Source organism: Coregonus clupeaformis, unplaced genomic scaffold (genome assembly GCF_020615455.1).
Source record: "Coregonus clupeaformis isolate EN_2021a unplaced genomic scaffold, ASM2061545v1 scaf0400, whole genome shotgun sequence".
Lineage (NCBI taxonomy): Eukaryota > Metazoa > Chordata > Actinopteri > Salmoniformes > Salmonidae > Coregonus > Coregonus clupeaformis.
The window spans coordinates 212,499-234,547 of NW_025533855.1; the positions used below are offsets into that span (position 1 = coordinate 212,499).

Sequence of the window (22,049 nt, forward strand, 5' to 3'; positions counted from 1 at the left end):
AACGTCAGTATTTCACAAAAAATCTTATTAGTAATATCTTGAATAACATATTTATTATGATATGAAACACTATCAAACCATGACGATATCGTCAATCCATATTTTCACAGAAAATCACACACTATACAGAGGTATTTTAAAATAGTTTCAAGAATCATAATAAATAACATTACAATTCCAAGACTCCAAATACAAGCACACCAAAACATTCACTACACACAACTGCTGCTATCTTGAAAATGTTAATGTGATCATCACAGGATTAGACATCTTGAAAGATAACATTTAAGGAATGACTAATACATTTCTCCTTCATATCCTCCCCACCAACTAATTCATACTAAGGAAAATATTTGACTATCACTACTCTATGGCTCAATTCCTAGTTTATTTCCAATTCCCTCCCTTGGGAAAAGGGTGCTTTTTAAAACTTAATGACTTATTGAATACTTAACTGTAATTTTGTTTTTATGGCGTGTGAAGTGAAGCATAATTTAATTAGACTGCTGAATAGTGATATGTGTACAGCCTGATTTAATGTGCTTTTCTTCCAAGCACTATGAAGCATATTTTAAGGGGAGTGTCAACCCATGGGTGGACAAAATTCGAAGTTGAGTTAATGATGTACCATCTGTACCACCTATAACACACAGCAGTACTTTGTGGTTAGTGGCTCCTACTACTAGGCCACTTAATATCCAGTTACTGGTAATGGTACTGTACTATTGCACTACTTTGGGCCAGTAACTATATAGCCCGCTGCCCATCCCTCCCCCTTATGACCTTTCAATAGTCTAATAGTCTTCTTTGCATCACCTCTCCTTCATTTGCACTGATTTGAAAACAAATCCCATTATTTTCACACATCCTATTGTTTTGGGATGAAGATCAAGATGTGGAGTAATCAGTGAAGACTAAGGAGAGGAGAGGATGAGAGGAAGCGACTATAGACTATTATTAAGAGTCGGTCTTAATAATGCTGCCCTTATGGCTCCTCCTGTAGGAACCACACCTCGTTGCGTCGGCCGTAGGGTTTCATTGGCGGGTTGTAGGTGCAGCAGAAGTACTGTTTCCGCTGAAAGGGGGCAGTCTCACCCAGAGTTTTGGTTAGGCGAGAGGCCTCTGCCCGATACTCAGTCTCCCCTGCAAAGCCTCCAAACTGCCTGTGAAAAGAAAGGTGAGGTGGGTTGGAAAGGAGAGAGAAAGAGGATATGTAATCAAATAAACTATTAATATTAAAGTACATTTTTTATCGTAAAGAATTAAAGAACAAAGTGAGTTTTTTTTATGCCCATGAATTCTAAAATGTGCATAAGAAATGATGGCATGTGCTTGTCAGGGAAGGTGAAGACTGCATGGAGACACCCACAGTGAGTAGACAGTCATGCCGGGTCGATCCTCGATCCTGATGGCACTGTCGGTGGGCACAGGGGGACTGACTTGGTAGTTGGTGGGAATCCTGAGGCTAACCACCAAACGGCGTGAGATCACACCATCGTCCCTGGGATACACTGTGATGATAACCGGTGCTGTCGTCCCCATTGCCTCCCCTTGGAAAGAAAAGATACAGAGGACAGATAGATGGGATGGCAAACAACTTACTGCAACAGTGTTATTATGTGTACCGGAGCGCCAAGTCTAGGTCCAAAAGGCTTCTTAACAGCTTCTACCCCCAAGCCATAAGACTCCTGAACAGCTAATCATGTCTACCCGGACTATTTGCATTCAATCCGTAGCACTGAAGAGCTGTGCTACAGCGCGATATAAATTTAAAGGCAATGTTTCTGCATTCGTGGAGACTGCAGTCATAGTAAACGCTGCATATGTCGGCTCAATTGGAAATTACCTTCAAATTTAAATTGCTCTATAGTACTGAACATAAGCAATACAGATTGAGCCGAGCCCCTAGACCTTTCTGAGTTTAGGGCCACTGACTGACAGGACAGGCCCTGCTCTCTGATTGGCTCACCTTGGTCGTTGCTACCCCCAATGTACACGAGCAGCTTCCTCACTAGCTCCCCCGTCACCTGGTCAAAGGTCCGCCCCTCTGAGCTCACTGAGGCATACTTTGCACCATCGTACCTCCGCACTTCGTAGCTGACCCCCTCCTGGGGAAGAGAGCGGGAGGCCAAATGTGATTCACCAATGAAACACATGTTGACAAACTGTTCAGAGGGAAGGAAGCCACACACTACTGGGGGGTTAGAGGGAGGTGGGGCTGTGATTGGCGATATGCAATGGGCAGAATCTGTGCTCACTGATGCCGGTGAAATACTTGGAGTGGAAACGAACAGAGGACAGCCAAATGCCCCCAGAAAAGGATCTAGATCAAACATATTACGCTGATTTGATTCCAGTTCTTTCCTGCCCTGCTCTCAGGGCCCTATAGGGTTTAATGAAGTCTAAAGAGAATAATGGGACAGAGATGCCTGTTCTTACATAAGGCCAGACCATAGGGGCACACACTCACTGACTTGCTGCCTGTTCTTATACATGCTATGATGTACTTGACCTAAGAGGTAATGCTGAGAAACATCAACCATTAAATAACAGAGGAATGTTACGTTTTCACACACTCCATAACCAGTCTTGAGTAAATGTGTTCCACTGAAAGGGACCTCAATGGTCACATTTTTTAAAGCAAATAATTTTGTAATTAGACCCATTCCACTAAGTTATCCCTTGTGTTGTAAATCACTCACACTGAATAAGAATGCCTGCTACATGACTACATATAATGCAATGGAAATACTAGATTATGCACTGAAAACTCTATTTAAAACTAGGGCTGTAAATACATAGAAGGCAACAATTAGGGCTGTGATGATACCAGTATAGCAATACTTTTTCCATGGCAAAAATGAAAACAAAGCTGACTAAACTCTTTGGTTCTTTAAAAACCTGCTGTATTTGAAATATTGTGTGCTATAGTTTGGAAAATAAATAAATGTGACTGGATGACAACATAATGATGTTTGTTTCCAACATTAGGGCTGTTTTCATAAAGAAGTTATATCTGCTTCGTGTTTTGTTGCCTTGCCTTGCCTCGTCACTAACAAGTATCACTGAACAGGCATCTCTGGTATCGTCTTGGCCCTAGCAACAATATTGATATGGGATTAATTGTATTGATTGATACAGGGATTGAACTGTATTGCTGATTAACTAAAAGGTTTGTAGCTAAAAGGTTTATTTTACTCCAGCTGGTCTAATTGGGATGTCAAGAACTTGTTCATAGTGCTTCTGACAGTGAGCTCCAAAAGTATTGGGACAGTGACACATTTTGTTTTGTTTTGGCATTGTACTCCAGCACTTTGGATTTGAAATGATACAATGACTATGAGGTTAAAGTGCAGACTGTCAGCTTGAGGGTATTTTCATCCTTATTGGGTGAACCATTTAGATACAGCACTTTTTGTACATAGCCCGCCGATTTTAGGGGACCAAAAGTATTGGGACAAATTCACTTATATGTGTATTAAAGTAGTAAAAAGTTAAGTATTTGGTCCCATATTCATAGCACGCAATGACTACATTAAGCTTGTGACTACAAATTTGTTAGATGCATTTGTTGTTTGTTTTGGTTGTGTTTTAGATTATTTTGTGCCCAATAGAAATGAATGGTAAATAATGTATTGTGTCATTTTGGAGTCACTTTTATTGTAAATAAGCATAGAATATGTTTCTACACTTCTACATTAATGTGGATGCTACCATGATTACGGATCATCCTGAATGAATCGTGAATAATGATGAGCGAGAAAATGTACAAGTGTTTAGAAACATTCTATTCTTATTTACAATAAAAGTATCCTAAAATGGGGGGACTATGTACAAAAAGTGCTGTAATTTCTAAACGGTTCACCCGATATGGATGAAAATACCCTCAAATTAAAGCTGACAGTCTGCACTTTACCCTAATAGTCATTGTATCATTTCAAATCCAAAGTGCTGGAGTTCAGAGCCAAAACTACAACAACATTCACTGTCCCAATACTTTTGGAGCTCACTGTGTATGTCACTGTGACCAACATTAACAATACATGTAGGTGACATGTTCCAACAGCAATACTTGAACACTTTGTTCCTGAGTTCAGTCTAAAGGTGCAATTAGTGTGTGTACTTAGCTGGAATCCTGCAACCTCTGTATATAATTACTCTGTGTCTCAGCTGGGTAGACGTGGGCCATAATTATTGTGGATGTGCTAATATTAGCGATTCATTTCATATTCAACCCACCCTCTTTCTTTCTCTAACTTTTAAACAAATGGTTTTAATTGTTTTGAATGTCACCACACAATGTCATGTGAAGTTTGTAAACCTCTTACAGAGAGAAGTTGACATTTGAATCTTACATGACAACTATGGCCTCTATAACCATTCAGTTGGCTTGGAGTATGAGCATGTCTTGTGTATCAAGAAATGGATAATGTCCTGTCATTATATAATAAGCATATTGTGCTGTCAACTTGTCCATCTAATTAAATGTCTTGTCATTACTAAACAATGCATTGTGCCAAGTAAGATAATTTCAGAGGAATTAAAACATTGCGTAATATCAATACTGTGGAGAACAAAAAACATGAAATTAAAAAGAATAGCGTTTAAAGTTAGAATCCTTAGTTGAAACAATAACACCCGCCTCTGTTTTAGTAAAAAGCTAAGGGATGGGCCTGGAGAAATGTAACCTCTCTCAAAGTCATAGACAGAGAGATGGATGCAAGGACTGACCATCCATGATTTCAAAATTATAGCTTTAACCATGTTTTTAGGCTATACAGTGTTTGTTTACATTTATGTCGTTTACAAACATTGGGGTGATGGGGTACGACAGTTGAGGGTACGACAGTTGAACTAAGCTCATGAGGCATTTACGTTATATTCTTCAAGAATCAATGGGTATATATCATTCATTTATAAGTCAAAAAATTGATATAGCAACTAAGGATTGCAGCTTTAAAGCCACCTCCTTCCATTTGTAAGCCCTGAAATATGAGGGCCCACCAAGGTGTGTGTGTGTGTGTGTGTGTGTGTGTGTGTGTGTGTGCGCGCGCGTCTGAGCATGTGCAGACAGACAGTTCATCTGTATTCAATGTCAGTTTTAAGTAAGAGGGTACGGTGTCAGACTCAACTTCAACTCTGCTTGGGTGTCCGTGTGAGAAGTTAACAGATTTAGCACTGACTGACTTCAAAACTGTCAATAGCCTGTCTATCGCCTATTTAATGGCCACTCATGTGCCTATTTGTCACGCCCTGACTCAGGGGACTCTTATATGTTGAGTCAGGGTGTGTATATTCTTTGTTGTGTATGTTCTATGTTGTTTTTCTAGTAGGTGTATATCTATGTTGGCCGGTGTGGTTCCCAATCAGAGGCAGCTGTCGCTCGTTGTCTCTGATTGGGGTTCATACTTAGGCAGCCTATTGGCACTAGTGGGTTCTTGTTCCGTGTAAGGTATGTTGTGTGTGCGCTACCTTGGACTTCACGTTTTGTTTAGTTTGTTGTTTTGTCGTGGTGTTTATCAGTAAATAAACATGTACGTATATCACGCTGCGCCTTGGTCTGACCCGTCATTCAACGATCGTGACACTATTGATACAAAGTCTCTCTTTTTCATATTCTTCATACGGTGTTTTTGGTCTTCTGGTTGCCTGTTATCAATTGAAGTAGTTCCAGATTCATGATCAGTCTCTTTGTCAGGCCAATGTCTGTAGATGTGTCTGTCAGTGTCACTTGATTCCACACTCTCTGTCAATTGATCTGGCAGTCGTCTTTGCTTTCATCTGTCTGGCTTTGTCTCATCTCAAAGGTATTTGATTAAGAACTCTGTCAGGGTGCACAAGTAAATTATATGGAAGCTCGTACATCACTAGTTTCACCAAACCTTTTCCCAACCAACCAACCTCAAAAATGATCTGTCGCTATCTGGCTGTCTCTCTCAGAGAACACAACCTTGCCTTCAAGGACCTCAGTATTATGTCAAACTCTTAATGAGGTATGGTCAGTGTATCAGTATACACAGTGGTGCCACTACTGAGGTCATGGGGAACACACACAGATCTGCCCCCACCCCCTACTATGAGGTCACAGGTGCCAGGAGGTAAGGTGTAATTAATAATGGTTGGTTTCAAAAGGTCAAACACTTTAAAGGTATTGGTATTACAGAACCCTTAAAATGCATAATACATAGGCCTACTGATATTCAAAATGGATTTTTCTTGAGATCATGGTAGGCTGGGGCCAGTAGGCTAGTTTCACTGCAATCAGTGACTAACAAATTAAACATTTCTTAGAATAAAAAAATATGAGCGAGATACTGAAGAGATCTGTCTGTAATGACCAGACAGTTGTTTTATGCACCAAACAAGACGGAGGTGTACAGTGGCGCGCGAGATCAAGTGATGCAATGCTTGACTGACAGACACACACACTTAATTTATGTCAATGTGTATCCTACCTTGGTCTCGCTGCTGAGCAATTTGTAGTCCGTTTCTTCGGTGTTCCCGAAAATTGTATTCTTTATCATTCCAAACATCGCGCACTGGCCAGATCACCACTCTGCTGCGCCTGTTGTCGCTTTATCCTATCTTATGTTGCCGCCGTGTTTCTGTAGCTTTTGCTTCCTTTGTGAAATAACGTTCTTATTTCATAATCTAGGCTACCTTCTTATTTTTCGCCTCCTTTTAAAATCACATAAATAAGGAGATTCTATTCAAATATGTTGTACACTCCTTTCCCTGATCCATGGACTTATTGGACAAATCAAATCCTATATCTATTCAAAAATCCATTATTTTCCGCTATTTATATAGATGTTGTTACCTAGTCGTCCAACTAGGTTGAAATAGTGAATCTTGCTCCAAGCTCACTAGACGAGTTGACGAATTACAGCCACACGAATATAAACAACTGTCTCCGCCCTCCCTTCCCCGCGTCGACTCTTGGTTTTTTACCCTTTCCACTTAATATCTAACCTACTTTTCATTCACTTAACGTTAGTGATTCCCATCGATTGTCATGCACATTATTGCAGGCGGTAGCATGGTCTAGTTTATTTAATTTGTGTTTAGATCTCCACTGCGTAAGGTTATATTCGCATTAAACATAAATACACTGAATACTTAATGTAGCGGTGTATCCTACTGTATGTAATGATACAGAATCGTGATTGAAATGAGATCCTGTCATTCGCTTTTCACACACCTTAAAACATTCACATAGCAGTGACATGCTTGTGCAACATTATGTTATCTCTCTCAAGCTGTGTGTCAAAGTAATTCAATGTCTTGGTATGCATGGAGGAGTGAGGTGTAGAGAAGCGTGTTATTTTGCGACGTTATAACAATATAATTTGACGCTATCTGTTGGTGTGCCACTATGCATTACATTTCCACTGCATGCGTATGGACTGTGGGTGCTGCCGCGCATGTGCATGCATATGTCTTGACCCAATGTGTCACAGTGTGTTGCGTAGCCTTACGGTCAATCTATTTAAACCCACACAGAAGACAATGTTAGTCACCGTGTAACAAATGGAATGGGGGAGTGTGACGCAGCTACACATATTTAACTAAGAAAGGGGGATGAATAGAAGATAATAAATAGTCCAATAGGGGCACAGTTAATGATGACAGAGGCTTACTTTTTGTACTATAATCAAGGATGAAAACATAGCAGCAAAGGGCAAAGAACGGAAAAACAGTTCCCAGAAGGTAATACATGTTTCTCATATCAGTTCAGCCCCAAGTTCAGCTCAACCAGCCTCAGAGAGCTTCTTTGTCCCACCCCCCCAAACATGCGGAGACAGGCTCAATCATTACCTCCAGTGATGCTATCTCTTTCATAGTTACCCAATGCTTAGGTGTACCTCCACTGTACTCATATCCTTCCATATCCTTGTCTGTACATAATGCCCTGAATCTATTCTACAATGCCCGGAAATCTGCCCCTTTTATTCTCTGTACCCAACGCACTAGAAGACCAGTTCTTAAAGCCTTTAGCTGTATCCTTATTCTATTCCTCCTCTGTTCCTCTGGTGATGTAGAGGTTAACCCAGGCCCTGTAGCCCCCAGTATCACTCCTACCCCCTAGGCACTATCATTTGTTGACTTCTGTAACCATAAAAGCCTTGGTTTCTTGCATGTTAACATCAGAAGTCTCCTCCCCAAGTTTGAGTTATTCACTGCGTTAGCACACTCTGCCAACCCTGATGTTCTAGCAGTGCCTGAATCTTGGCTTAGGAAGGCTACCGTCTAGATATAACTGCCAAAGGGGGCGGAGTTGCAATCTACTGTAGAGATAGCCTGCAGAGCTCTATCATACTATCCAGGTCTGTGCCCAAACAGTTTGAGCTTCTACTTCTAAAAATCCACCTTTCCAGAAATAAGTCTCTCACTGTTGCCGCTTGCTACAGACTCCCTCAGCCCCCAGTTGTGCCCTGGACACCCCATCTATCCTCAGAGTTCGTACTGCTTGGTGACCTAAACTGGGATATACTTAACATCCCGGCCGTCCTACAATCTAAACTAGATGTCAATCTCACACAAATTATCAAGGAACCTACCAGGTACAACCCTAAATCCGTAAACATGGGCACCCTCATAGATATCATCCTGACTAATTTACCCTCTAAATACACCTCCGCTGTCTTCAACCAGGATCTCAGCGATCACTGCCTCATTGCCTGTGTCCGTAATGGGTCCGCGGTCAAACGACCACCCCTCATCACCGTCAAACGCTCCCTAAAACACTTCAGCGAGCAGGCCTTTCTAATTGACCTGGCCCGGGTATCCTGGATGGATATTGACCTCATTCCGTCAATAGAGGATGCCTGGATGTTCTTCAAAAGTGCTTTCCTCTCCATCATAAATAAGCATGCCCCATTCACATAATTCAGAACTAAGAACAGATATAGCCCCTGGTTCACCCCAGACTTGACTGCCTTTGACCAGAACAAAAACATCCTGTGGCGTACTGCATTAGCATCGAACAGCCCCCGCGATATGCAACTTTTCAGGAAGTCAGGAACCAATATACACAATCAGTCAGGAAAGCAAAGGCTAGCTTTTTCAAACAGAAATGTGCATCCTGTAGCACTAACTCCAAAAAGTTTTGGGACACTGTAAAGTCCATGGAGAATAAGAGCACCCCCTCCCAGCTACCCACTGCACTGAGGCTAGGAAACACTGTCACCACCGATAAATCTACTATAATCGAGAATTTCAATAAGCATTTTGCTACGGCTGGCCATGCTTTCCACCTGGCTACTCCTACCCCGGCCACCAGCTCTGCACCCTCCGCTGCAACTTGCCCATGCCCCCCCCCCAGCTTCTCCTTCACCCAAATTCAGATAGCTGATGTCCTGAAAGAGCTGCTAAATCTGGACCCCTGCAAATCAGCTGGGCTAGACAATCTGGACCCTTTCTTTCTAAAATTAGCTGCCGAAATTGTCTCAACCCCTATTACTAGCCTGTTCAACCTCTCTTTCGTATCGTCTGAGATCCCCAGATATTGGAAAGCTGCCGCGGTCATCCCCCTCTTCAAAGGGGGTGACACTCTAGATCCAAACAGTTACAGACCTATATACATCCTGCCCTGCCTTTCGAAAGTATTTGAAAGCCAAGTTAACAAACAGATCACTGACCATTTCGAATCCCACCGTACCTTCTCCGCTATGCAATCTGGTTTCCGAGCTGGTCATGGGTGGATCTCAGCCACGTTCAAGGTCCTAAACGATATAATAACCGCGATCGATAAAAGACAGTACTGTGCAGCCGTCTTCATCGACCTGGCCAAGGCTTTTGACTCTGTCAATCACCGCATTCTTATTGGCAGACTAAATAGCCTTGGTTTCTCAAATGACTGCCTCGCCTGGTTCACCAACTACTTCTCAGATAGAGTTCAATGTGTCAAATCGGAGGGCCTGTTGTCTGGACCTCTGGCAGTCTCTATGGGGGTGCCACAGGGTTCAATTCTCGGGCCGACTCTATTCTCTGTGTATATCAATGATGTCCAACTGCTCTTAAACGTTGGTAAAACTAAATGCATGCTCTTCAATCGAACGCTGCTTGCACCCGCCCGCCCGACTAGAATCACTACTCTCGGCGGGTCTGACTTAGAATATGTGGACAACTACAAATACCTAGGTGTCTGGTTAGACCGTAAACTCTCCTTCCAGACTCACATTAAGCATCTCCAATCCAAAGTTAAATCTAGAATCAGTTTCCTATTTCGCAACAAAGCCTCCTTCACTCATGCTCTAAACATGCCCTCGTAAAAAGGACTATCCTACTGATCCTTGACTTCGGCGATGTCATTTACAAAATAACTTCCAACACTCTACTCAGCAAATTGGATGTAGTCTATCACAGTGCCATCCGTTTTGTCACCAAAGCCCCATATACAGTGAGGGAAAAAAGTATTTGATCCCCTGCTGATTTTGTACGTTTGCCCACTGACAAAGACATGATCAGTCTATAATTTTAATGGTAGGTTTATTTGAACAGTGAGAGACAGAATAACAACAAAAAAATCCAGAAAAATGCATGTAAAAAATGTTATAAATTGATTTGCATTTTAATGAGGGAAATAAGTATTTGACCCCTCTGCAAAACATGACTTAGTACTTGGTGGCAAAACCCTTGTTGGCAATCACAGAGGTCAGACGTTTCTTGTAGTTGGCCACCTGGTTTGCACACATCTCAGCAGGGATTTTGTCCCACTCCTCTTTGCAGATCTTCTCCAAGTCATTAAGGTTTTGAGGCTGACATTTGGCAACTCGAACCTTCAGCTCCCTCCACAGATTTTCTATGGGATTAAGGTCTGGAGACTGGCTAGGCCACTCCAGGACCTTAATGTGCTTCTTTTTGAGCCACTCCTTTGTTGCCTTGGCCGTGTGTTTTGGGTCATTGTCATGCTGGAATACCTATCCACGACCCATTTTCAATGCCCTGGCTGAGGGCAAGATTTGACGGTACATGGCCCCGTCCATCGTCCCTTTGATGCGGTGAAGTTGTCCTGTCCCCTTAGCAGAAAAACACCCCAAAGCATAATGTTTCCACCTCCATGTTTGACGGTGGGGATGGTGTTCTTGGGGTCATAGGCAGTATTCCTCCTCCTCCAAACACGGCGAGTTGAGTTGATGGCAAAGAGCTCGATTTTGGTCTCATCTGACCACAACAATTTCACCCAGTTCTCCTCTGAATCATTCAGATGTTCATTGGCAAAGTTCAGACGGGTCTGTATATGTGCTTTCTTGAGCAGGGGGACTTTGCGGGCGTTGCAGGATTTCAGTCCTTCGCGGCGTAGTGTGTTACCAATTGTTTTCTTGGTGACTATGGTCCCAGCTGCCTTGAGATCATTGACAAGATCCTCCCGTGTAGTTCTGGGCTGATTCCTCACCGTTCTCATGATAATTGCAATTCCACGAGGTGAGATCTTGCATGGAGCCCCAGGCCGAGGGAGATTGACAGTTATTTTGTTTTTGTTTCCATTTTGCGAATAATCGCACCAACTGTTGTCACCTTCTCACCAAGCTGCTTGGCAATGGTCTTGTAGCCCATTCCAGCCTTGTGTAGGTCTACAAGCTTGTCCCTGACATCCTTGGAGAGCTCTTTGGTCTTGGCCATGGTGGAGAGTTTGGAATCTGATTGATTGATTGCTTCTGTGGACAGGTGTCTTTTATACAGGTAACAAACTGAGATTAGGAGCACTCCCTTTAAGAGTGTGCTCCTAATCTCAGCTCGTTATCTGTATAAAATACACCTGGGAGCCAGAAATCTTTCTGATTGAGAGGGGGTCAAATACTTATTTCCCTCATTAAAATGCAAATCAATTAATAACATTTTTTGACATGCGTTTTTCTGGATTTTTCTTGTGTTATTCTGTCTCTCACTGTTCAAATAAACCTACCATTACAATTATAGACTGATCATGTCTTTGTCAGTGGGCAAACGTACAAAATCAGCAGAGGATCAAATACTTTTTTCCCTCACTGTACTACCCACCATTGTGACCTGTACGCTCTCGTTGGCTGGCTGTCACTACATATTCATTGCCAAACCCACTGGCTCCAGGTCATCTATAAATCACTTCTAGGCAAATCCCCGCCTTATCTTAGATCATTGGTAACCATAGCAGCACCCACCCGTAGTATGCGTTCCTGCAGGTATATCTCACTGGTCGTGGTGAAGAAGTCAGGACAGCGACTCTTCAACCTCAGGAGGCTGAAGAAATTCGGCCTGTCCCCGAGGGCCATCAGTGTTCTACAGGAGCACCATCGAGAGCATATTGTCGGGCTGCATCACACAGGTTGGTTCGGCCACTCCACTGCCGCCGACCCCCTGGACCCTTCCCCCACAACAATGGACATTTATCATTGTTACAGTTGTAAATATGTATAAATTATTACCTGCTCCCCCTGTCCCCCGGACTTCCTACCCCTGCTATCATTTTTTTTCTATCAATGGTCCCGTGTAGCTCAGTTGGTAGAGCATGGCGTTTGCAACGCCAGGGTTGTGGGTTCGATTCCCACGGTGGGCCAGTATGAAAAAAAAATGTATGTCGCTCTGGATAAGAGCGTCTGCTAAATGACTAAAATTTAAATGCCATCCCCAAAGTCAACACCTCCTTTGGCCGCCATTCCTTCCAGTTCTCTGCTGCAAATGACTGGAACGAGTTGCAAAAATCTCTGAAGCTGGAGACACTTATCTCCCTCACTAACTTTAAGCATCAGTTGTCAAAGCAGCTTACCGATCACTGCACCTGTACACAGCCCATCTGTAATTAGCCCACCCAACTACCTCACCCCCATATTATTTACATTGTTATTTATTTTGCTCATTTGCACCCCAGTATCTCTATTTGCACATCATCTTCTGCACATCTATCACTCCAGTGTTAATACTAAATTGTAATTATTTTGCACTATGGCCTATTTATTGCCTTACCTCCATAACTTACTACATTCACACACTATATATAGATTTTCTATTGTGTTATTGACTGTACGTTTTGTTTATTCCGTATGTAACTCTGTGTTGTTGTTGTTTTTAATCGCACTGCTTTGCTTTATCTTGGCCAGGTCGCAGTTGTAAATGAGAACTTGTTCTCAACTGGCTTACCTGGTTAAATAAAGGTGAAATGAAATAAAAAAAAAATATTAAAAAAATATACGGCAAAAGCCAACAGAGAAATTTAGTGGAGTTGGTAGAAATGCCAGTTCGCCATTGACACAATAATGAAACAAATTAATCGGCTAATACAAAGCAACAAAACTCCTATCTTCTGTTTTCCATTGTGCTGGTAATACTCTACTCTTATAAACGCCTACCTAAGAGACAAAATAAAGCATCTTGTTATACTTCCCTTATGTATGTTGCATGCCCTAGCATTATCTAAGACCTTTCCTTTATTTCGCTGGTGGCTGGTCTTTGCATTCTGTTTAATCCACTGGCCAAAGGAAGTGAAGAACATAAAATGTAAAAGATCAAAGGCCACGCAATGAGTTCACATCCATCTGACATAACATACCCTCTTTGTAATGCTTGATCTTTTAATTAAGCAGGAATTTTAATTACCTGATATCCTCAAAAATATACATATGACTGAATTAGTTCTCATGGGTTTTATCTGCCGAGTATGAGTGCTTTACCTGAACATCATACCTTGCTCCAAGTAAACCTTACTGAATTTAGAGGTCGAAAGGGATATCATTATTTAATTTTGTATGGCATTAGATTGAATTGGTTATGGTTTATTAGTAGATTATTAACAGGCACTAGCAGCATATGGATTGCAAGAAAAGTGAGATGTCATGGTGACCCGATAAAACAGTGATTAATACTTTAATTGGCAAAATTTGTCCCATTGTATTTACAAAGATTTTAATTACAGCCATTGTTTCCAGACAGACATGGAGTGGTAGGGAGAGCTGGGAATCTCATATTTCTAATAGCTTTGATCCTCCCTTGTATAATCACAATTCACAGTCCTTGTTCATCGCAGCCTTCATATCTTCCTCTGTTTTGTAAAATAGCATTAGGTCCAGTGTGATGATTACAACCCTTTGGTGTGGTATGAGCGTCTTCTCCCTTCCCTTCTCTCACTTCTCCCAGCCCTTCCCTCCAGGCTGGGTGGGCAGCCTGAGCCCCACAATTCCCGCCATCTCCTCTGTGTCACGCTGCCCTTTCCCATGGTAGATGTCGTAGAGAGCCAAGTGTTGCCGGGTGGAGGTGAGCAGACAGAGGTAGCTGTGCGAAGCATGGAGGGCCTCCTCCTGGGCACGACAATATCTCTCCCCGGTGATCTAAAAAATGGGCAGAATTAAGATAAAAAGCATGTATAAGGCATTCATAACAATGACACTAACAGAGGACTAACGTTGCCATCTTGAAGGTGAATTTATGCAGCAAGTACACTTGCAAATAGATATGATACATTTACTAAATAAATATAAAGTGCCTAGTGAAAGTCTAAACACCCCTTGCACGGTCTTCACATTTTGATGCCTTAATATAAAATCTAAAAAGGGATTCAATTAGATTTTTTCCCCTATTCAACCTACAGTACTGCACAATTTCAAAGTGAAAGAAAGTTATAGAACATTTTCCAAATTAATCAACAAATACAAGATGTCTTGATTGCGTGTCTTTACACCCCAGAGTTAATACTTGGTGGAAGCATCTTTGGCAAACATTACAGCTGTGAATCATTTTCATTAAGATTCTACCAACTTTGCACAACTCTTAAGGCAACATACTGCATATCCATAGTTTTTAATCAACATTTCTCAAGCTCAGTAAATTTGGTTGTGAATCATTGATGGACAGCAATATTTAAAATCTTAAATCTGCTTTAAAAAAAAATCAGAGACAAGTCAGGACTGAGACTGGACCCTTCAGGAACAATCAACATTTACATTTTAGTCATTTAGCAGACACTCTTATCCAGAGCGACTTACAGTTAGTGAGTGCATACATTTTCATTCTGGCCCCCCGTGGGAAACGAACCCACAACCCTGGCGTTGCAAGCGCCATGCTCTACCAACTGAGCTACAGGGGATCAACCACTTCTGAAAGCCATTCTGGTGTGTCATTTGCATTAACATGTGTATTTGTCCCACTGAAAAATATAACCCTATCCCAGGGTTAGGTTTTCAGAAGACTGAGGTGGGTTTTTCTGTAGCTTTTTACCTGGGTTGTGCTCCTTTAATATTTATTTTGATCCTAACAAACTTCCCAGTCCCTGCCGGTGACAAGCATACCCATAACATGAGGCTGCCACCACAATACTTGAAAATAGAGAGGGTTTCACTCGTGTTGTATTGGATTTGACACAAACCTGTAGTTTTTTATTTTAAAAAAGAATATAAAAAGGGATTAACGGCATTGCATTCACTCCATATTACTGGCCTGTATGACAAAGTGAAAAAAATCTGTTAAAAAAATATCCACTCCAAATCACCCATTCTGTTTGCAACAAGGCTGTTAAGTAATACTGCGACACAACATGGCAAATTATTTTTGGGGGCCTAAATTAAAAACACGAATGAAACCCTCTCTATTTTCAAGTATTGTGGTGGCAGCATCATGTTATGGTATGCTTGTCATCGGCAGGGACTAGGGAGTTTGTTAGGATCAAAATAAATATTAAAGGAGCACAGCCCAGGTAAAAAGTTATAGGAAAACAGTTTTCAGTTTTCTGAAAACCAAACCCTGGGATAGAGTTATATTTTTCAGCAAGTCAATTACACGATTTCTAATGTGGAAGTCACACCAGAATGGCTTTCCAAGACGTGGAGTGTTCCTGAGTGGTCTAGTCTCAGTCCTGACTTGAATTTGCTTGAATAACAGAGAAAAGGTTTGAATATTGCTGTCCATCAATGTTCAGATACACTATGGTGTTTAAACGTTGCTGAATTGGTAAATAACCTCTCACTCAACATCAACAAAACAAAGGAGATGATCGTGGACTTCAGGAAACAGCAAGAGGGTGCACCCCCCTATCCACATCGACGGGACCGCAGCGGAGAAGGTGGAAAGCTTCCAGTTCCTTGGTGTACACATCACTGACAAACTGAAATGGTCCACCCACGCAGACAGTGTGGTGAAGAAGGCACAACAGAGCCTCTTCAACCTCAGGAGGCTGAAGAAATTTGGCTTGGCACCTAAAACCCTCACAAACTTTTACAGATGCACAATTGAGAGCATCCTGTCGGGCTGTATCACCGCCTGTTACGGCAACTGCACCGCCCGCAACTGCAGGGCTCTCCAGAGGGTGGCAGGGTCTGCTGAACACATTACCGGGGTCAAACTACCCACCCTCCAGGACACCTACAGCACCCGATGTCACAGGAAGGCCAAAAAGATCATCAAGGACATCAACCACCCGAGCCACTGCCTGTTCACCCCGCTATCATCCAGAAGGCGAGGTCAGTATATGTGCATCAAAGCTGGGACCGTGAGAATGAAAAACTGCTTCTATCTCAAGGCCATCAGACTGTTAAATAGCCATCACTAGCACATTAGAGGCTGCTGCTGCCAATTACAATAACTGGCCACTTTAAGAAATGGAACACTAGTCACTTTAATAATGTTTACATATCTTGCATTACTCATCTCATATGTATATACTGTATTCTATAATATTCTACTGTATCTTAGTCCATGCAGCTCTGTCATTGCTTGTCCATATATGTATATATTCTTAAATTCCATTCCTTACTTAGATTTGTGTGTATTGGGTATATGTTGTGAAATTGTTAGATATTACTTGTTAGATATTACTGCACTGTCGGAGCTAGAAGCACAAGCATTTCGCTACACCCGCAATAACATCTGCTAAACACGTGTATGTGACAAATAACATTTGATTTGATCAAGGTACCTAATGTGTGCCAGGAAAACATTCCCCACACAATTACACCACCAACACCAGCCTGTACCACTGACACCAGGCAGGATGGGGCCCATGGACTCATGATGCTTGCGCCAAATCCTGACTGCCATCAGCATGACGCAACAGGAACTGGGATTAGTCAGACCAGGCAATGTTTTACCACTCCTCAATAGTCCAGTGTTGGTGATCGCGTGCCCAATGGAGCCACTTCTTCTTGTTTTAAGCCGATAGGAGTGGAACCCGGTGTGGTCGTCTGCTGCAATAGCCCATCCGTGAAAATGAGGAGTAGGTTGTGTAGATTCTGCACACCAATGTTGTACTGCACCGTTATTTCCCTGTTTGTGGCCCGCCTGTTTGCTTGCACGATTCTTGCCATTCTCCTTCAACCGCTCTCATCAACGAGCTGTTTTTGCCCACAGGATGTTTTTAGTTTGTCGCACCATTCTCGGTAAACCCTAGACACTGTCATGCGTGAAAAGCCCAGGAGGCCAGTCGTTTCTGAGATACTGGAACCGATGCACCTGGCACCGACGATCATACCACGCTCAAAGTCGCTTAGGTCACTCGTTTTGCCCATTCTAACGTTCAATCGAACAGTAACTGAATGCTTTATATAGCAACCCATGGCCACGTGACTCACTGTCTCTAGGAGCTAACCATTTTCGTGAACAGAGTGGTTTACATAATAAACTAGCAACTGAGTGTATGTAACCCGAAGAGTTGGTAGAATCTTATTCCAAATGATTCACAGCTGTCCAAGGTGATTACACCAAGTATTGACTCAGGGGGTTGGAGACTTATCCAATTTATATTTTTTTCTTGATTAGAAAAATTTTCTATAACTTTCTTTCACTTTGAAAATGAGGAGTAGGTTGTTAGAGCTGTAGAAAAATAAATAATCCCTTTTTAGATTTAATTTTAAGGCAGTAAAATGTGAAAAAAGTTCAAGGGGGTGTAGACTTTCTAAGGGAAAGGGGATACCTAGTCAGTTGCACAAATTAATGCATTCAACCGAAATGTGTCTCCCGCATTTAACCCAACCACTCTGAATCAGAGAGGTGCATGAGGCTGCCTTAATCAATGTCATCGGCGCCCGGGGAGCAGTTGTTGGACACTGTATATTTTTAAGTATTCAAATCATAAGACTATATGATAACAGAGTCTTGGAACCAACAGGATCCTGAACAGCTTCTACCGCCAAGCCATAAGACTTCTAAATAGATAATGAAATGGCAACCTGGACTACCTGCATTGACCCTTTTTTGCATTAACTCTCTTGCACTGACTCTACCCACACACTAACACATACTTACACTGACATCCCAACACACACGCACTCATACTGACGCCACACACAGACTTTCATACTCACCACATAGCTGATGCTACTATTACCTATCCTGCTGCTTTATTACGTTGTATACTCTACTAACTAAAGGGGATGTAGTCGGTGGGGTCAGGGTGAATATAGCCTACTGTATGAAGAGAGGATCGTGTTCTATCTCATGGTTGGACTATGGTCGACGATTTAGCCTAGTATTCTTGGCCAATGTTTGAATGTAGCCTACATTTGTTAAGTTTATGAGTTTGAATGGTTGGTAACACATTTTCCAAGAAGAAAGGAATGCTATGATTAGATTGTCTTCCCAGGCCCACGTTTGCAAAAAAATCCAGTAATCCCCCCAACATCAGACCATATTCACTGACACTCACAATATGCCAATGCCTGTCAAACAGACATTCAATTAAATGTGTAATACTTTGGCCTGCTGTCATTTTCAATTTGTTACCTTGTTGTATCCCTGCCTTTTCAGAGACCCTCAAAGCTCTCTGAAGCGTCTGAGGGCCTCAGTGAGGCCCCCTTGTTGAGAATCACTGCACATTTCTGCACTGCTGCAGCAAATGAACATTGCCAATGGCTATTTATAATCGTCATGCCGGTAGTCCTGCAATATCTAGGCCTAATAATAGTGCATCGGAGGAAAAGTAGCACTAATGTAATGTGCACTAATGTTAACGTTAGACACACAGGCTCGTCACGCCACGGTCACCTTGGCTTGGTTAGCCAGCTACTAGTAACGTTAGGGTCAATGATACTAACCTGGTGCTGCCACGTTAGCTAATCACTGTAACTTAGCTAGTTAGTACCATAACAAAGCCCCCAATGCGACTTATTCTTGAAGTTAACGCTTTCCCGGATAGCTAAATTGTGGCTGGGGTCGCTAACATATTTTTAACCACGGCAATCTAGCTAGCTACATTAGCTTACGTTACGTCATGGTGGATAGATGTCGTGGTTCCATTAAAGTTGTAGCTAGCTAACCTAATTTACTCATCAACAACATCACTTACCTGGTTTTTACGGAATTGATCTAAAACATAATTGTATGCCAGAGATTGTTTGTATTCCGGTCCTTTAATCGCTCGTATCTCCCTCAGGATCCCTCGGCAAAGGCGGAGAGGTGAAGACAACGCCGCCATGTTGGACTGGCTGGTTAGGGTGCGCACCTACTACCAGGAGCACAAATAATGACGTAACTTTCGTACAATAATAATGAAAACCTTCAAAATAAAAGGCCACATTTCAAAACATTGCAATGTCGATAACTCATTCAAAATATATTACAGTGGCCAGTTGATTAGGTACACCCATCTAGTACCGGGTCGGACCAGAAATGCCGGAATTATTCGGGGCATGGATTCAATGTGTCAAATCAAATGTATTTACATTTTAGTCATTTAGCAGACGCTCTTATCCAGAGCAACTTACAGTTAGTGGATGCATACATGTATTTTTAATTTTTTACATACTGGCCCCCCGTGGGAAACGAACCCACATCCCTTCCGGCCAAACCCTCCCCTACCTTGGACGACGCTGGACTAATTGTGCGCCGCCCATGGGTCTCCCGGTCGCAGCCGGCTGCGACAGAGCCTGGAGTCGAACCAGGATCTCTCGTGGCACAGCTAGCACCCACCACTCGGGAGTCAAATGCAACAGAATACAACAGATGTAGACCTTACTGTGAAATGCCTACTTACAAGCCCTTTACCAACAATGCAGAGTTTCAAAAAAGTAAGTAGGAAAATGTGCTAAATAAACTATAGGAAAATAGTAACACAATAAAATAAAAATAACGAGGCTATATACGAGGGTTACCGGTACCAAGTCAATGTGCAGAGGTAGGGGTTAGTCGAGGTAATTTAGGTAATATGTACATGTAGGTATGGTTAAAGTTACTATGCATAGATAATAAACAGAGAGTAGCAGCAGTGTATGTGAAGAGTGTGAAGGAATGTGTGTGTGTGTATGTTTTGTTGGAGTGTCAGTGTAGTATGTGCGAGTGTGTGGTTAGAGTCCAGTGAGTGTACATCGAGCCTGTGCAAGAGAGTCAGTGCAAAAAAAATATGAATAAATATTAAAATAACGGAGTCATTGCAAATAGTCCAGGTAGTCATTTGATTAACTGTTCAGCAGTCTTATGGCTTGGGGGTAGAAGATGTTAAGGAGCCTTTTGGTCCCAGACTTGGCGCTCCGGTACCACTTGCCGTGCGGTAGCAAAGATGACTTGGTTGGTCTATGACTTGGTTGGCTGGAGTCTTTGACAGTTTTTAGGGCCTTCCTCTGACACCGCCTGGTATAGAAGCAATTGCCATACCAAGCGGTGATGCAACTAGTCAGGATGCTCTCGATGGTTCAGCTGTAGAACTTTTTGAGGATCTGAGGACCCATGCCAAATCTTTTCAGCCTCCTGAGGGGGAATAGGCATTGTTGTGCCCTGCGGCCTTGTGAATGTTAACCTGTTTAAAGGTCTTACTCACATCGGCTATGGAGAGCGTGATCACACAGTCATCCGGAACAGCTGGTGCTATCATGGATGGTTCAGTGTTGCTTGCCTCAAAGCGAGCATAGAAGCGTTGAGCTCTTTTGGTAGGCTCGCATCACTGGGCAGCTTGCGTCTGGGTTTCCCTTTGTAATCCGTGATAGTTTGCAAGCCCTGCCACATCCAACAAGTGTCAGAGCCAGTGTAGTAGGATTCGATCTTAGTCCTGTATTGACACTTTGCCTGTTTGATGGTTCGTCAGAGGGCGTAGCGGGATTTCTTTTAAGTGTCCGGATTAGTGTCCCGCTCCTTGAAAGCGGCAGCTCTAGCCTTTAGCTCAGTGCGGATGTTGGCTGTAATCCATATCGATGCACTTATTAATGAAGCCGGTGACTGATGTGGTATACTCCTCAATGCCATCGGATGAATCCCAGAACATATTCTAGTCTGTGCTAGTGAAACAGTCCTGTAGTTTAGCATCCACTTCATTGGAACACTTCCATTTTGCGCGCGTCACTTCCTGTTTGAGTTTTTGCTTATAAGCAGGAATCAGGAGGACAGAGTTATGGTCAGATTTGCCAAATGGAGGGTGAGAGAGAGCTTATTTTTTATTATTATTTATTATTATTATTATTATTATTATTGTATTATTTTTTTTTTTACCCCTTTTTTCTCCCTTATTTCGTGGTATCCAATTGGTAGTTACAGTCTTGTCTCCTCTTCATACGAATGACTGGGATTTGGGCCTGGTCCGGGAGGAGCAGTATATCCTTCGCCGCAGACTCATTAAAGAAAAAATCCTTGTCCAGTTCAATGTGAGTAATCGTTTAAAACAACGCAAAACCCCCCACAAAAAAGCACAATTGGTCAGGAGCCCGTAAAACTGCAGCCATCCCCTCCGGAGCCATTCTCTTTTCTTTGTGAAGGACCGGGCTCCCTGGAATGGGTTCAAACGTTGCTCAATTGGTATCAAAGTACCAAACGTGTGCCAGGAAAACGTTCCCCACATCATTACACCACCGCCACCAGCATAGCCCCGGGAAGTAGTTTGGGGGGCCTATATTGTTCCGCTAATTCAGGACTAGTAAAGGCCCAGTACACTACTTTTGTGATTTTTGAAGACATTTAATGTATTTGTATTTGAGTCTGACAATTATCTGTACAAAACAGTTAATCTGGTAATACTTGTTGAATATAAAAAGCTTGCTTGATATACTGTCTGTTTTCCAATTTCTTGAAATACTTTACAAATGCAACTTATGTCTATGTGTTAACTGAAATGGTCTATTCATTCCTTTTACTAGACACTCTTGTCCAGAGCAACCTACAGTAGT

The 22,049-nt window shown here is 42.3% G+C and overlaps 2 protein-coding genes across 2 annotated transcripts; both read right to left on the reverse strand.

Annotated features, from left to right (window-relative positions):
- Nucleotides 1–22: 22 nt before the first annotated feature.
- On the reverse strand, nucleotides 23–6,938 carry LOC121550959 (heme-binding protein 1-like). The gene is made up of 4 exons (XM_041863425.2): nucleotides 6,456–6,938; nucleotides 1,970–2,108; nucleotides 1,370–1,550; nucleotides 23–1,163 (listed from the first exon to the last, which is right to left on the reverse strand). Exons 1-4 carry the CDS (start codon nucleotides 6,531–6,533, stop codon nucleotides 986–988), a joined length of 576 nt encoding a protein of 191 aa, XP_041719359.2. The 5' UTR covers nucleotides 6,534–6,938; the 3' UTR covers nucleotides 23–985.
- A 6,888-nt stretch (nucleotides 6,939–13,826) lies between these two features.
- fmc1 (formation of mitochondrial complex V assembly factor 1 homolog) lies at nucleotides 13,827–19,414 on the reverse strand. Its single transcript, XM_041863651.1, has 2 exons — nucleotides 19,247–19,414; nucleotides 13,827–14,303 (listed from the first exon to the last, which is right to left on the reverse strand). The coding sequence occupies exons 1-2, from the start codon at nucleotides 19,373–19,375 to the stop codon at nucleotides 14,100–14,102; spliced, it is 333 nt and encodes a 110-aa protein (XP_041719585.1). The 5' UTR covers nucleotides 19,376–19,414; the 3' UTR covers nucleotides 13,827–14,099.
- Between the last annotated feature and the right edge of the window lie 2,635 nt (nucleotides 19,415–22,049).

Bases quoted from the DNA above. Each gene is read 5' to 3' on its own strand.
- LOC121550959 (XM_041863425.2), bottom strand. From the start codon at position 6,533: ATGTTTGGAATGATAAAGAATACAATTTTCGGGAACACCGAAGAAACG. The intron at 1,551-1,969 runs GTGAGCCAATCA...TTTCTTTCCAAG, and splicing joins TGGGGGTAGCAACGACCAAG to GGGAGGCAATGGGGACGACA. The intron at 1,164-1,369 runs GTGGGTGTCTCC...TTCTTTTCACAG, and splicing joins GGCATGACTGTCTACTCACT to GCAGTTTGGAGGCTTTGCAG.
- fmc1 (XM_041863651.1), bottom strand. From the start codon at position 19,375: ATGGCGGCGTTGTCTTCACCTCTCCGCCTTTGCCGAGGGATCCTGAGG. The intron at 14,304-19,246 runs GTAAGTGATGTT...CCCATTTTTTAG, and splicing joins ATCAATTCCGTAAAAACCAG to ATCACCGGGGAGAGATATTG.